Genomic DNA, 16,730 nt, shown 5'->3' on the forward strand with positions numbered 1-16,730 from the left:
ACAGGAAAAAACACAGGAAGTGAACATAAAGAGCAGTAAATTGCAAAATAGTTTGTGTTACTGTCTTTTACATACAGCAGTTACCAAGGCTATGGCAAAAGCACCAACATTCTTTATTTTAACAATTTACATATTTGTAAATTTATACAGACCAAATAAACACTTGCAATTCTAGAGAATATTTTTATTGGCATGTCAAAGCTTACTGATGGTTGTGTTTTATTTTTAGTAACATCAGAATTGTCCTTATTGCTATTGCTTCAACTAAACAGATGTGAATTACTCTCAGAAAAAGGGGCATGTAGTCAAAGAACATTTATGGGTCTTAGACTGGAGATTCACAAAGAGTTTTGGCTACAGACCTCCAAAATTTACCCATGATGGCCATTTTTCAGAATTTTACCTAAACGCAGTAATGCACATAAAACTGTCACCAAGGGCTCCACCAGAGACAAGCTACATGTTAAAGAACTAAATGTTACAAGTTAAAATTAAATCTTAAAAGTATGAATTCATGAATTTAATTCATGAATTAAATCTTACAAGTTAAAGAATGAAATGCAGTTTGAAATGCAGTTTGAAGTGCAGTTTGAAATGCAGAACAAAATGCAGAACAAAGTGCAGAACAAAATGCAGAACAAAATGCAGAACAAAATGCAGAATGAAAGCCCAGCTTAGGAAGAGCTGACTGCAGCACCTAAATCCTGCTGCTGGGGAATTTAAACACCTGAAAACGTTATCCAGAGCTTAGGCCACATCAGAGAGCTGTCCCCAGAGCGTGCAGGCAGCTGCAGGCAACACCTGCACCAGCTTCAAAGAACCAGAGGCTGCCTCTGTTCTGTGCTCACAGCACCAGCTGAGGTGGGATTTCACAGCCCCGAGTGCTTTCACACGTACGTGCAAAGCTTTTGGTTTATTATGGTTGGAAATAACGAATCAACAAGTGAAAACGTCAAAAGATAAATATTTTTTCCACTGTATACAGCAGCCAAGTGTTTCACACGTGGTGAGGAACACCTGGAGCGTGGAGGGATCAGTGCTTGTGCACCCAGAGCGAGCTGGGAATTGGTTCTGGATGGGTCAGACATGGCTCAGCACCCTCCAAGCTCTGAATTTTGGGGAACCAAAACCAGCGTGAAGCAAGAGTGTTCCTTCAGTTACCCCATGCCAGGTTCCCCCTCCTTCCTGCTCCGAGCCCCCTCTGCTGTGGTTCTGCTCTTCCTCCCTGCCCCAGCACGGTCTGGCTTTGCTCCACACGTTCCTGTGGGATTCAGGAGCTGAGGAGAAACTCCAGCCTCAGCCCCCACTGCCAGCCCAGCCGGGCGTTCTGCTGGTGTTGTCTCCCCCTCCCCACACCCTCAGCAGATTTTTCTTTCCCAGTTTCCTGGACAGAAGTATGGGTTCCATCTTGGAAAGCCATTAAAGGTTTGGTTTAATCAGGGATGTCTCTCTCAGCCACGCTGACACAATTAGTTAAATTAATGTGCTTTGTGACTAAATGCCTTTTCCCCTCAAGGCAATGTTAACGTGGCACAACCATTTCTGCCACTGCCAGCTACGATTTTTTCATTTTCTTCCAGTATTTCTCATCTCTTTCAGAGCTACCCAGCTGACAATATAATTTAGCTCCTCACACAGCACGGATCAGCTCCACAGGCTGATTCAGTCACAATATTGTGCTCACATGCCATCATTTGACGTGCACACACTGTCGTGTCTGTAAAGCTCATTCTGCTGAAGGCACGTTACAACCTCAAAATGCTTCACTTCTCTGTAATTATTGTCCTTATTTCTTATTCTTACACTCTTACCACCAGATTCTGTTTAGGTGACACAGTTAGCATCCACTGCATAAAGTGCAAGCTCCACTACTTATGAAAACACAAACCACAAACCCACAGGTTTTTTCCTATAACTACATCTTACAATTTTATACTTGAAGAGCTAAAAAAAAAAAAAAAAAAAAATCAACCCAAACAGCTCTTTTAACGACTCAAACAAGTAAAATACACCTTTCAGAAACCACAAAGATGAGAGGTTCTCATGTCACAGGGGCTTTCAGATGCACCAGGCAGGAGCAGTTTGATTTCAGCAGAGTTTGACATGCCTGGCTTCAAAAACAAGAATTGGCTGATGCTGTGCTCCCACCCCAGCCAGGAGTTTTCTGTGTGTTGGTTGAGTGGAAATGCTCGAGGTGATCCCAAGCTGTCTTTTGTAACCCTGAAGCAGCTCAGGCTCCTCTGATGGGGATAAAAATAGAAACAGCGGAACTACTTTCAACAAAACTTGCAACACAGGAAGTGAATGAAATTCCACTTAACTATTGCTGGCTCAACAGAAGGCACCTTACAGAGTCAGGCCCTGTAACATTTCCTCTGAGTGACTAAAAGAATGGATTAACATTACATTTATTGCTTGTTCTGTAGAATTTTTCACCACCAGCCCCTCCTTTTTCAGTGCTTTAGGTATTACAGGGCAGTTTCCTTATGCTCTGCTGAGCCCTGCCTCTTTTCAGGTCACATAAATATATTTTAACACCTCGAGTTCTGTGAGCAGAGCCTGCCCATCACTTCAAAAGGTAACACAAAACACACTGCAGGCCACAAACCACCCAAAAAACGTTATATATTCCTATCAGTATGCAAATGGTTGTGGCTGATGGGAAGCAGAAAGGACATCAGACCACAAGGACCAAACCAACTGAGCTTTAAAAGGTTTTCAATTATTATTTTAGGTACAAGTGTCAGTGTTACTTTTTTTTTTTTTTTTCACTGTTAGGAAGCTAAAAATCCACTTCTAAAATTTAAATTTTAGAGAATATGCTTTAAAGAGATGAATACATTTGATATTATTAATGGTCTTTAAAGAGCTCAGCACGTATTCAGGGGACTGACAAGGTGAAGGGTAAAATCCTCACTCAGGTAATAGATTAATTTAATTTACCAGATTCAGGGGATTACACAACAAATGTATTGCTCAGGACACTTCTCATTATACCTAATTTTGGGCTCTCTGCACTGGAATCAACATTTGTATTTCAGGGGCACTATTTGTAATAAAGAGAAAAACAGAACACAGAAGCCCCATCTCCAAATCAAGGAAAATTCCATTTTCCTTGATTCATTATCCTTGAACCATTTCATGATTCATCTTCAGCCACCTCAAAACTGGACACCTCGTGGGATCAACAAGGAGCTGGGGAAGGTTCAGAGTGGATATTAAAAATATCTTTATTCTAAGGAAAAATATTCTTTATTTTAGGGTGGGCAGGCCCTGGGACAGTGGGAGGTGTCCCCACCCATGGCAGAGAGTGGGATGGGCTAAAATCCAGCCCAGAAATCCCAAATGTGGCATCCCAGCCCTCAACACCCCAGCCAAGCACCCAAGAGACACACACAGTTGCCAAGTAGCAGCAGCAGATTTTTGCCAGCATGGAGAAATCCATCACATTTCCAATGATAATTACTACAAATGAACCAACGTGCTTGTAATTCCACCCACAACAGCGAGTCCACAGCCTCCCATAAAACTCCACAGTTTTATAGGCTCTGAGAGGAAAGCAGAATAAAAATCTTCCTTCCTTATTCTGCAATCATCTGAAATCTTACGTCCACAAACCGATTTTCAAGACGGTGGTGGTCCAATTTTAGACAGAAAGAAAACTATAATGAATGCAAGCTTAAGCCAATTATGCTAAGTGTTACTTAAGTTCCAAAACTATCACCTAAACTGCAATTTAAAACCAAATTAGAAAGAAATAATTCACATTCCTCCCCTCCAACAACATTTACATGACAATGATTTTCTTCTTGGGTAATAAGCAGTTAGTTAGTGTTCATATGCTGGAGCCTGGCAAGGAAACCTTTCTTGTGGGCAGCTTTGGAGCCTGTTCTTTTCTTTAAGATGTTCTAATTTAAATGCAGATGTAGACTTCACACTAGTGGGTTTTGTTAAAAAAAAAAAAAAAAAAGTGCTGCTGTATTAGAAGGAAGTGACAGAAAGAGGACTCAAACACACCATTTTGAGTTCCACATTTTGCACTATCTCATTTTCCCTGGGCAGGAATGTGTGCAAGAGGTCTCAAAGATGAGATTAGAGCACCAACCCCCCTCCTCCCAGAGGGTTTTCTGGTTCAGGGTTTAACACAAGTGTTTTCCAACTTTTTCCTCTTTAAATTCCAACCTTTTTTTTTTTTTCTTTTTCTTTTTCTCCAAGTCATTCTTCATGCACTTCCTTCCCCTTCAGAGATATGCGTGGTCATTTCCAGGAGACATTAAACACTGGTAGCTTTTTCCTGTGTAAATTTGTGAGTCTTAACATTGGAGCTGGAGAAGAATATTAAATCCTGCTGAGCCAGCATCCCCTAAGCTGTTGTCAGAAGAACAATTAAACATGGACCAGCTTCCCAAAGCTTTTTTTCACCTCCATGCTCTATGGAAAAAGTTGATTGTATTCCTGCTTAACCTCGTTTTCTCTACAGATATATTTATTTTTAAACTAGCTTTGTTAACAGTTTGTTTCCCATAGCTGAACTAGAAAAATAACTTGTGCTATTTCCTTAAACATCCAGTCCACATCCTGAAAAATTATTTCTCTTCACTCACCCTGCAGCTTCCATAGCTGTGTTCTAATGTGGAAACATTTGCAGTGCTCTGATTTTATTTAGAAAATAACCTCTCTGAATTTTCCCTCATTATAGACTGGTTTAACATAATTAGTAAATTTGATTCTTTGCTGAAAAATTGACTCTTCAGCCTAATTATTCCTTACCCAAGGAACAGACCATTCCTCTACCTGTCTCCTGACCAACAAGCTATTTGTCACTCCTGCCATGTCAGGTATAATCTATTTACACAACTGCAAAACCACTGCTGCAAGAAGTAATTTATGTAGTGTGGAAAGCTGACAAATTGCAGCTCTTCTGTGCAAGCAAGAGGGCTGAGAAGTAAAAGCTTCCTGCAATGGAAACAGGAAAAAAAAATAGTCCAGCAAAACCACCAAGCCTCTAAATGAAACTGAAATCGAGACCTGAGGCAGGTTCAGCATGCTCAGAACAAGAATGGCACTGTCAAGCAATGCAACCATCACATTGCAGGGAAAATGATCTTTATTTCATCTTATTTTTGTTGTTAAAAAGGAAACTCAAGAAGTTCACAACAGACAAGTCATGCATTTACCCCTGGACCTATGAAGAAAAGGAAGCAGCACCTCTGGAAATGTGCTCAGCCTCAAGAATTCCTAATTACTGCACACAGCCAACAAATCATTGGATCATTTGTCTTTACCTTATTACAAGCATACAACAAAATATCCAAAATTCTTAACTGTAGAAGCACTACTTGATCCAAGCCTGCAGATGTTACTTTTAGCTATCAAAACTCAGATAAGCAACACGTTATCTCTAATAAAAACCACAAAGTCACCAAGTTGCATCTGATCTACTTTAAATTCAGTTTTAAACTTACTGCTCGTACCTATCAGTCAGGAAATGCAGACAGAGCTTTAAAAGCACCCTCAGCAGCATGAATTTTTAAACAGACATGGAAGTGAGCTAAAGCAGAATTTAAATAGCATCTTGAAAGCTCTCTGAACAAAACAAGTGAGCTCTCATCACAAAAATCACAGCGTGAGTTTAAGGCAGGAGAGGTACAAGCATGGTTAATTTATATATTTATAGTCTGAACCACTGTACACCAAAACCACAGAGACCTCCCCCAAATGTCTGAGGGGAAATACACAAAGTGCAAGTTGGAAATAACAGGGACTGAAGGGTGATGCTCAAGTGATCAGGGCAGTTCTGATCCTCCTTCAGTCATTTTTCATGACTGGGCTGTAGGAGCAAACTGCAGCTTTCACAGTGCTTCTGCAAATGTCAAAACTGTGCCTTTTGCTCTACACCAGGAGCCACTTGGGGGAGAAAATAAGGTCATACACAACAGGAAGCAAAATGAATGCGAAGTCTGCAAGAGAGGAGGAAAAAAGCTTCAAGAACAACAGGGACAAAAAAGTGAGAAAAGCCAAAACAACACATTTATTAAATTTTAAAGTCCTGTTCTCCAAACACTGCAGACTAATGACCACAAACCTGCATGAGATCAAGAGCAAACTACATTATATATATATATATATATATACACACACTGCCATGAGTTGCCATGAGTACATTCCCAGTGAATACCAGATTCAGAGATTCAGGTTCTACTTGTTTGCTTTACAGACTGCTGACCACCTTCCAGAAAGCTTCTCCCACACTTGGAGTATTTGAATTTATTGATGTATTAATAAATTATTATTGATTTAGAATTTATTAATTCTTACTAAAAAATTTTCGTATTTTTCTTCAGCTCCTAGAAAGGTGAGAAAATTTTAGTTTCTTCACCTTAGATTAGTACACATATTTAATATCTCTGGGTGCATTTATAACAGAAATTAATTTAATTTAATTAGCAAATAGCACCGAAGTATTGGGTTCCAAGAGCTCCCACAACCATGGAATCTGGCACTGACAGTGCAGCATTTAACAGAATCCCCAAAACCAAAATCCTCATTCTTTGTGTAGGTATCTCTTGAACTGGTACACAAATCACATGCACTGGCTGCTCTGCTCTTGTCCTTTTTTGTGACAAATTAAAGAATTGAGAATATTCCCAAGCTCAGCACAAGGAAAAGGCTCTCTGGTGTTCTCCTTTAGGAGCAAACAGTCACTGCTGCTTCCTGGGCTGTGCAGAAGAAGAGGAAGATGCCATGAGAGCGGCCAGGATGTGATGCTGTTTTAATGCTTGTGTTTAACACAAGTCTCCCCACAGTTCCTTCCCTGCTAAAGCTGTTTATTCATAAATGGGACAATTAGCAATTCCCCCAGGACTGCCATGCCCGCTGTGAGAACAGCAGCCTCTGCTGCAGTCCTGACGCTCACATCCATCAGTCTGGATTTCCCCTGCTCCCTCTAGTCAATTAGCTGGATTACAAACCAACAGGATGATTAACCCCCTGGAATTACTTCTCTTTGCTCCTCCCTGAAAAACCGTGGCACTGGAGGTGGGATTTTGGATTCATGACTGACACAGCCACCATTTACTCATCAGATGTTCCAGATTTATGACAGATCACAACCACACACAGTTAACAGCACTCCAGAAAGAAACTTCCATTTCTTAATCCATTCTTCAACACAGTCAGTAGCAATGGAAGCAGCACCAGCAATGCCTTCTGGAGCCACTGTCACAGCCTTGGTTGGAGCTCAATATCATAGAATATGCTACACAGAGTTCAATATTAAACCAGAAACATGTGCCAACACTCTTCCCCCCTCCAGTAATTCCAAGCTGTTGCCAAGCTGTTAACCACATTCTCCCCAGGGCAATTATGTTCAGCCACTGAGTGGTTTTCACATTTTTTCCACCTTCTTTTTTTAAAAAATTCAACATCTACTTCAAAAACCTGAAATGTATGTTACAAATGTATGCCTTGTATATCTCTGCCTGTTAGACCTTGCACAAATGTATAAGATTCATCTTTCCCAGAGCTTTACTCTACTCTTAAATCACCTTGTCTTTCCTTTTCTTAAAGCTGGATGAGGAAACACCTTCTCAGGTACACTAAATTCACACTATTTTATTCAAGAGAGCCTTATACTCAGCCAAGTACAGTTTCTACCTCCACCTCTCCTTTTTTTAAGTGCTGTTCACCTTGAAGATGTCCCTTGACCTCAGCTATGCCTTTGTACAAAATGAAAGGCGAGCTGACAACTGATCTACCTTAAACCCGATGAATTTAATTCCTCCAAGAAACACTTGAAACCGTTTCTCTCCGTTACCTAGGCTGGGAGTTCTCCTCGTACATCCGTTCCTTCCCTTCCTTGAAGAGGCTGATGGTCTGCTTGGTTTTCTTCATCAGGTTCTCCATGAAGACGCGGAAATACTCGTTCTCGCCCAGGGTCTCCATCTTGCCCTCGTAGCGGGACAGGATGGTGCGCAGGTGCTGGTAGGTGTCAGGCAGCAGGTCCAGGATGTAGGGAGGGCTGTTCTTCAGGGCCAGTTTGGGGTTTTGACACAGCCGTACCACCTGTGGGAATGGGGAAAGCAGCTCTGGGAAAACTCCGGGAGAGGAGCACGGTCAGGGGTTAAACACAACTCACTGTTGCAAACACGACGCTCTGAAACGTGTGCTGAGACAAATCCCATTTGTTGGGCAAGGCCAGATGGAATAACAGGATCACTGAGGCTGGAAAAGACCTCTGAGATCAAGTCCAACCTGGTCCCCACCCCGCCAAACAGACCAGAGCACTGAGTGCCACGTCCAGGCATTCCTTGGATACCTCCACCACCTCCCTGGGCAGTCCCTTCCACAGCCTGACCATCCTTTCCATGGAGAAATTCCTCCTGATGTCCCATCTGAACCTCCCTGGGCAGCCCCTTCCAGAGCCTGACATCCCTTCCATGGAGAAATTCCTCCTGATGTCCCACCTGAACCTCCCTGGTGCAGCTTGAGGTCCTTTCCTCTTGTCCTGTCACTGCCTGCCTGGGAGCAGAGCCCAACCCCAGCTCACTGTAACTTTCAGGGAGTTTTAGAGTGATCAGGCCTCCCTGAACCTCCTTTTCTCCAGGCTATTTTCTCCAGCTAGTGAGCCCAGCCACCATAAAAGAATGCAGTTTCTGGGCTGAAGTGCATGTGGACTGATGAAACTCATGATAATAAATTTATGTGACAGGGGAGGGGAAAGGAAGCCACTTCACCATCCGCCATAGCCAAATGTTTCCATTATCTAAACTGAGAGAATTAAAGGGAGAGTTGATGGCAAAACAGCCATTTGAAAAATTTAGTGAAGTTTCAGCTCTAGAAAGGGCTGGAATTAGAGTTGTGAGGTCAGTTTTGGATCAAGTTTACAAGGTAAGAAGCAGCAGTCTGACACTTCTATATTCTGATTTCCAGCAAACCTGAGCACAAAATGCAGCTACACTTTCCTAAAGTTCTTCCCTATAATGAATATTATCTGGCTGCTTAACACCCAGCATATAAAAGAGGCTTAAACTCATGACACAGCCAGGCATGAGGGAATTACAGATATCAAACAGTGCAGAATGCAAAACTTAAATGAAGTGGATAAGAAAAAGCAAAAGAACAGTTTAATGTCCTTTTGCAGCACCTCATTTCCACAAAACTTTGTGAAACCTTCAAGAGGAATTGAGCAGTTCCCTACAGTGCAGGCTTAAATACCTACTTCCTTTACATATAGATGGTAAACAGAGTCATTCCCTCTGAAACAGTGCTTTAGCTTTTCACTTTGCCATTTAGGGTTTGTGCAAAAAGCAACCTTGTGAAGTGACACCTCCAATTTTATCTGACTTACAGCAGTGCCTGTACCAAGAGCTGACCTGAGAAAGGTTCGATTTCAGCCAAGAGAAAGGCACACAGTGGATCAAAACTCCAAGCAGAAAATCAGACTGCTGGTAAAAAAACAAAATAAAATAAATAAAAATAAACAGCTAAAAAAGCCTCTGCAAGAATACATGGGAAAAACAAACCACCAAAACTTTCCCTCCATTTTGAGGAGGCTGCCAAGGCCTTAAGATAAAGAGATGGATGGCCAGAGAGCTGATTTAGTCAACTGATGCTAATGCCTCAACTGCTGCTTCCTTGGAGCCTGTGAACATTGTACACTGAACCATATCAACAAATTGAGTCAACACATTTGTCCCCTGAAAAAAAAAAAAAAGAGTTTCACTATGAGCATGAATAGGTTCTAAATATGCTCTTCAGACCCAGCTGAGCTGTGCTCTGGGCAGCAAAACCTTTTCTTCAGCAGAAATTGTTTATTATACAGTGGGTTTAAAACCCTAACAAACACAGTCAGCTCGGAGGAGGAAGCCACATGAAGCAAGCAGAGCCTGCACTTCCCTCAGCCAGCTGGAAATAGAGAACAATTTGGCTGTTACACTTTGAAAATACCCAGCTATGGGAGCAGCAGACCTGCTGCATTTCAGACTTTGGTATCAATTAAAACAATTCCCCCCCACAGCAGCAGAGAGTTCTGCAAACTGCTCATTCTCAGAGCCCCTGTAAAATGCTTCCCAAGAAGTAGATGCCTCAAAAGTTAACAGAAAGGTCAAAAGTGCTGGTATTTTTTATCAAATCAGCTTCTTTATTTACCAATCAGACCAAAATTAGCTGAGATGAGCAGTTAAACAAAACTGCTGCCTCCTGAGCAGACTTGGTGCTTTTATAACACAGCAGCAACAAAAGCAGTGGCATTTTCTCCATTTCTCTACGTGTGCACTTGCAGCATCATGACAACATCCAAAGGAATGTTCCCAGCCCTGGGAACAGCTGCCCCTCAGCAGCCTTCCACAGGGACCAGAAACGTGGAAGGAAATTGAGCAAAAAAAGCAGAAAAATATTTTTTTGTTTAGGTGTGATAGCAACGAACAGAAGCAATTCATGGTTTTAAATTATCATCCAAAAGTTTGTCTGGCTTATGTTATGTTCTCTGAGGAACAAACCATTTAGGGAGACATTTTTGGGTTTTCAAACATGCCAATAAAGCTCAGCATGAAGAGAGGTGGGCCTGTGAAGAACCTGAGAATTGACTTCATGCATTTCAATTTTCCAAATACAAGTCAAAAACCCCAAAAACCTCAGTTTCCCCTACTGAGTTTTGAGGAAAGAATCTGTTACATACTCATTCTAGGAAAAATAATCTCATCTAGATCTTAGAGGCCTGGAATTGAATCTTTCCCCTCAACAGTCTGCAGCTTGCTTTGACTAATTCTGGATTTAAGATTCCCAGGCCTGATGAGCATCCAGGGGCTACACCCAGGTATGATTTTCCCTCCCAGGGTAGTTCTGAAAATTCATTTTTTTCCTTCTTTTAGCAGCTGAACAGCTAACTGCACTGAGACACAACCTACACAAACATCTCCTATCTCTTACTACATTTGTGTTTGGCCTTTATCCTCACAAAGAAGGTGACCTGCAGTGGCACTTCTCTACATCAGTTCTAGGAACTGAATGGTATCAGGAAACCCTTTAGAGAAGCTTTATCTCAAAGCTGTTCTTCCTCCTCCGTGCCTTCCCACATTTATTCCACTCTGCTCCATCCCAAGCAGCTCATGACTAACCCACCTATTCCTCAAATACCACCCACAGCAGTGAACTCCAGGGGGCTGCATTTAATCTCTGTTCTGCAGAGAAATGCATAAATATCACCTCGTTCAGCTGAAGGGGAACATCCAACAGGGATGGAAAGGGCTAGTTTATGTCCATGCTCTGTGTGACCACATATAGCTGTGGGAGGAATGGCACTGACAAAAAAATTAGGGCTTCAAATGAAAGAATCTGAAAGACATAAATATGTCAGGCAGCTTATGGAGAGCATTACAGGGAAAATATTTGGACAAGAATCAACTTGCATAGGAAATTCATCAGTCACATCCGAAAGCAGAGATGCACGAATGCTTTGACAACACCAGCTAATTATGCAGACTAACAAATGAGGTCGTGAGTGTAGTGTACCCACACAGACACAGCACACAGCTCTGAGAGGCAAAAACATCATCTATTAAACATGCACACAAGCAGGTTTTTTATCTGCACCTGGAATTTTATGTTCTTGGCCCAGAAATCTAACCCGCTCTCAACACCTTCCATTCATTTAGCCCTTCTCAGCATCAGCTTCTCTGGGGTTTTGCTACACCACTAAAGAGATTTTAATTCAGATGTGTTCTCTGGGTGTGCGTAAGTACAGCTGAAATCTAACTGAAATCTGAAAGGCTTTTCAGAGCCAGAGCTCTCCTTTTGTAGAAATCAGACTGAACAAGACTTCAAGCCTGAGAGCTTCTGGATGCTGCCTATGAGTAAACCTGGAGTCAAAAGAGGTTGATGTAACTTGTGACAAATACAGCAGCAGCCTTGGCTTTTCTGCCAGGGGAGAGAGATCACATCCAACCTGCTATAAAGACCTAAAGCTGTGAAATTTCACCCCCTAAAAAACATCCCATTGCATTTAAAATGCCATAATAATCAGCTTTTTTTTCAGGCTAGTCTTTTCCTTCTAGCAGAGTGGGTTATGAGGCCAAACACAAGTTGCCACTATATCTACATATTCTATAGATGAAGATGTGCATCCTTACAGGTTACACTTATTTAGGGTGCCTTTCCTACATTAGCACTTGTGCTTGGCCCTCAGACTCTGTAACAGAGCCAATGGCACTTCTCAAAAGGGTTTTTTTCCTCTGGCCCAGTCTCTGTAGGTGATCAAAGCTCATCACAGGCACAGCAAGGCACAACTATAAACCATGCCTTTTGTTGAGCCAGCCAACACAGAGTGATTTCTTGGCAGGAATAGAATTTAATACGCCTTTAAAGAAGTCATTTGCTCTGCCTGCTTTTAGCACTTACTGCAGGAGGTTCAGACACTGCATGGATAAACAATGCAGGGGAAAGAGAAGGAAAATGCATGAGCCTGAGGGGCAGTTGGATGAGGGATGCCCAAAGTCCCTGCCTGCTCTGCTCCCAGAGGGGAAGGAGGTGGCCAGGTGACAGTCCCCAAGGCCTGGGTGCAACTTGGGTGATGCTCTTACTCTACACGACTTGTAGGGCCCTGGACTCAGTGTCATAAAATGCACTGCACATTTCAGACTGCAACGTGTCAAACCTAGCCTTGATTTCAGGGCTGAACAGTAATAATCAATGAAAATTCCATTAAAATGTCACATTTTTATTTTGTGCCTATTTCTGCGTGCCTGCTTTCACTCGCTTGATCATTCCCTGACAACTCCCCAGGATTTCTGAAACCACTGGACTGACCAGCACACCTAGCCAGGCCAGTAAATCAAATATCCCATCACACCAACAGGCCAAAAGGTCTGGTGTCCTGCCCCCGGCAAGAGCCATTTCCTGGCATTTGAAAAGGAGGAGGAGGAGGAGTGGAGAGTCTTAATGACCCCAGAGAGCCGTGCCCCTCCTAAAGGTGTGGGGCTGGAAGAAGGCTTTTCCAGCTCCCACACCACAAGTTTTTCTTGTTAAACATCACTTGATACTTTATCTTTCTGTAACTACATGTGCTTATTGCAAAAGGGTTTATTCAGGCTTTTACAGTTTTTCCTCTTTTTCAAGGAAAAGGTGCAGCAACACATTCCTGTTCATTCCAAAAGGAATAACCTGACCTGCCACAAAGCTTCTCCATCCACTACCCACACAGCAGGCCCTGTTTGCTTCCAAAGAGCAAATCCTAGACTTCTCCCTTGTCCTGCTGCTGTCACCACCTGCAGCTCCCACCCCATTCCCAGCACCTACAGGACTGGCATTATCTGCACATGATTAATATAGATATCACAGAATATCCTGGCTTAGAAGGGACCCACCAAGATTATCCAGTGCAACTCCTGGCCTTGCACAGGACCCCCCAACAATCCCACCCTGTGCCTGAGGGTGTTGTCCAGATGCTGAGCTCTGGCAGCCTCAGGGCTGTGACCACTGCCCTGGGGAAGCATCTCAGATCCTCTCAGGCACTTCCAAATCCTCCATTCCAAACTCTCCTCTCTTCCGCCGCCTTGTTCTTTGCAGAGCTGCTGATGTCCCTTCATGCTTTCCCATCATCTCCTCCATCCTCACCTCTCCACAGGTTCCACATGGAATCACACAGTGCTTGGGGTTGGAAGGACCTTCAGTTCCATCTTGTCCCAGTCCCTGGCAGGGACACCTTCCACTGCTCCAAGCCTTGTCCAGCCTGGCCTTGGGCACTGCCAGGGATCCAGGGGCAGCCACAGCTCCTCTGGCACCCTGTGCCAGGGCTGCCCACCCTGCCAGGAAAAATTCCTACCCCATACCCCACTAACCCTGCTTTCCAGCAGTGCAAAGCCATTCCCCCTTGTCCTGTCACTCCACGCTCATTACATCCTTCCCCCAAAGCGCTGCACCCCGTTCCGTGCCCCCACACCTCTCAGCCCCCCAAAATCCCCCCTGGAGCCACAGACCCCCTCTCCCAGCCGCCCCCATGCTCCAGCCTCATCCCAGATCCCCCCTGATCCCGGAGCCCCACACCCCCCAGGCCAGCCCTATGCCACCCCAGCCCCCCGCGGCCGCTTCCACCCCACCGCCCTCCCCACCTTATCCATCAGCTTCCAGCACTTCTCCACCATCTTCTTGTCCACGGCGCCGGGCTGGTGCGGCCCGAGGTGGTGGTGGTGAGGCTGGAACGCGTCCTTCATCAGCCCGATGAGCCCGCCGGGGCCCTTCTTCAGCGGTGCCGACATGGGGGCGCCCACACCCGGCCCGTGGGGCCCGTCCGGCACCGGGGCCGCGGCCCTGGAGGGGACCGGGCTGAGGGCGCTGCGGGCCGGGCCGGGCCGGGCCGGGCAGGGCGGCGGCGGCGGCCGTGGGCGGTGGCGCCCGGTTCCAGCGAGGCCCCGCCCTCCTCGCCGGCGCTGATTGGCCGCCCGCCCCCCCGCGCGCCCGGCCACGCCTCCTCCTCCGGGGTGGATCCGGCGTTGATTGGTCGGAGGGGGAAGCGCATGCGCGAAGGGCGGTGTGAGGGCGGGGCGGCGGCCATGCTTGGTGCGGGCGGGGCGGGGCGGGGCGCGGTCGCCATGGGAACGCGGGGGCCGCGCTCGCCCCGCCGGCCCCGGGAGGGACCCGCGGCCTTCGCGGCCCTTCCTGAGCGTGTCCCTCGCCCGGCTTGCGAAACGGGATCGCTTCCCCTTTCCCCAGGACGCCTTCCCCTTTTCTAAGAACGGCCCGGCCGCGGGGAAGCGGCGGTGCACGGCCCCGCTCCCACAGAGGGATGCGCCCGCGGCGGGAGCGGCACCGGCATCCCCATGGCAGGGAGGGAGTGGGAACGGGAGAGCGCCCAGCGCACCGGGCAGGTACCTCAGGCCTCTCCCCGCAGGGGCAGGGCAGGCAGAGCCTGGTCCCGGCATCCCGGCTCCAGCGGGAGAAGGAGCAGGAGCCGGGCAGTGAGAGCAACGGGGAGAGAAAGTGGGACCAGGGAGGGAAAAGGGACCAGGGAGGGAAAAGGGACCAGGGAGGGAAAAGGGACCAGGGGGTCAAAAGGAGACAAGGGAGAGAAACAGGAACCAGGGAGTGAAAATGGACCGGGGAGAGAAAAGGGACCAGGGAGAGAAACGGGAACTAGGGAGTGAAAAGGGACCAGGGAGGGAAAAGAGACCAGGGAGGGAAAAGAGAACCAGGGAGGGAAAAAAGAACCAGGGGATCAGAAGGAGACAAGAGAGGAAAAATGGGACCAGGGAGAGAAAAGGGAACCAGGGAGTGAAAAGGGACCAGGAAGAGAAAAGAGAACCAGGGAGTCAAAAGGAAACAAGGGAGAGAAAAGGGACCAGGGAGAGAAAAGGGAACCCAGGGAGTAAAAAGGGTCCAGGGAGAGAAACGGGAACTAGGGAGTGAAAAGGGACCAGGGAGAGAAAAGAGAACCAGGGGGTCAAAAGGAGACAAAGGAGAGAAACGGGAACCAGGGAGTGAAAAGGGACCGGGGAAAGAAAAGGGGACCAGGGAATCTAAAGGGAACCAAGGAGTGAGTTTGTCACAGCTGACACCACCAAACTTTTTTAAAAATTACAACATGGGCTTGAAAGTCAGTTGAGTTCTGTTTCTTTGCTGCCTTCAGATCCTCTTTTCATCTCCCATCCAGGCAGAAGGACACATCCTTTTGCAAAAACCAGCTGTGACTGGTACCACGCAGCATCGGCCTCACACAGGGGCTGCGAGGGGAAACCAGGCAAAGGCAAACTGTGGCTTTGGCCACATCAACACCCCAAACTCGGGCCTGGAGGTTGGACAGCACAGCCTCAGCCTCTGGATCCAGCCTCCTCCAGGGAGCTTTGCTTCCCCTGTGGCACCCACTTGCTGGGGAGCCAAATGGACAGCACAGCAGGAAGCAGCACTAAACACAAGGGAGCACGGCATGGATTGGTTATAAAACTCCCTGCCTTCATTTTATTACCTTTGGTAAAGCTTGGTAAATATTTCTGGGACAGGCAACTCCTTGTCTGGCTTTAATTACCTGGGCAAATTTTCCTAAGGATTATATTGACCTCAAATATGTCAACGTTTATTGAGGCCGTGTTCCTGAGGCTTTTCCCATTAGGTGCTAATGGATTCTGGCTAATAGTCAAGCCGGATTGACCACCAGCGGGTGCCCTGGCCAGCTCCACGCTACCACAAGTACCTGGGGAGAGAACTGGGGAGGGCAACATTGGCTTTGTGAGAGCCAAGTACAAAAATCACCATGGCTCTGATCCAAAGAGATCAGGGAACACGCTTGAGTAATTGCATTCCTGACTATCTGCTTCTCTGGGCATGATTCACTCCGAGCTGGGGCTGTGAGACTTTGAGCAAAGGTTGATTTTGCTTGGGACTGTTGTGGCTGTCTCACTTGGGATTCTTGGGAGGGTTTCTCTTGGGACTTTTGGGACTGATGCAGGGACCCCACACTGTGGTGCTGCTGGGGGCTCCCAGCCAAGCTTTTCTCACCTCTCCCTTGACTGTTCACCCCCAAACCAGCCTGAAGCTGGCCAGCCCTGCTCCCTCCCAAGCTGTCAGCTCCCAGGGGTGCTGGACAAGGACTTTTTGCAGCCCAGCTCAGAAGACACAGAGGCAGGAACTCCAGTGTGGTGTTTCTGTTCACGCTCGAGAGGGGGCCGAGGTAAAACCTCAGCCAGAGGTTTGTGGTTCTTGGCCACATGCAAAACTCTGTGCTGGTTTTCACTCTCCCACGC

General features: G+C 46.0%; 1 protein-coding gene and 1 long non-coding RNA gene across 2 annotated transcripts in view; one reads left to right on the forward strand and one right to left on the reverse strand.

The window, feature by feature from the left end:
* Positions 1-14,408, reverse strand: part of CBL (Cbl proto-oncogene) — a 36,153-nt gene extending 21,745 nt beyond the window's left edge. The window contains exons 1-2 of the mRNA XM_002193623.7: positions 14,106-14,408; positions 7,817-8,064 (exon numbers count right to left, since the gene is read on the reverse strand). Coding sequence (XP_002193659.5) covers positions 7,817-8,064; positions 14,106-14,252 — 395 coding nt within the window. The 5' untranslated portion in view covers positions 14,253-14,408. The remainder of the gene's footprint in view (positions 1-7,816; positions 8,065-14,105) is intronic.
* Positions 14,409-14,569: 161 nt separating this feature from the next.
* LOC140680528 (uncharacterized) lies at positions 14,570-16,052 on the forward strand. The gene is made up of 2 exons (XR_012051887.1): positions 14,570-14,861; positions 15,644-16,052. It is a non-coding gene; the product is annotated as an uncharacterized lncRNA (long non-coding RNA).
* Positions 16,053-16,730: the final 678 nt, after the last annotated feature.

This window comes from Taeniopygia guttata, chromosome 24 (assembly GCF_048771995.1).
Source record: "Taeniopygia guttata chromosome 24, bTaeGut7.mat, whole genome shotgun sequence".
NCBI lineage: Eukaryota > Metazoa > Chordata > Aves > Passeriformes > Estrildidae > Taeniopygia > Taeniopygia guttata.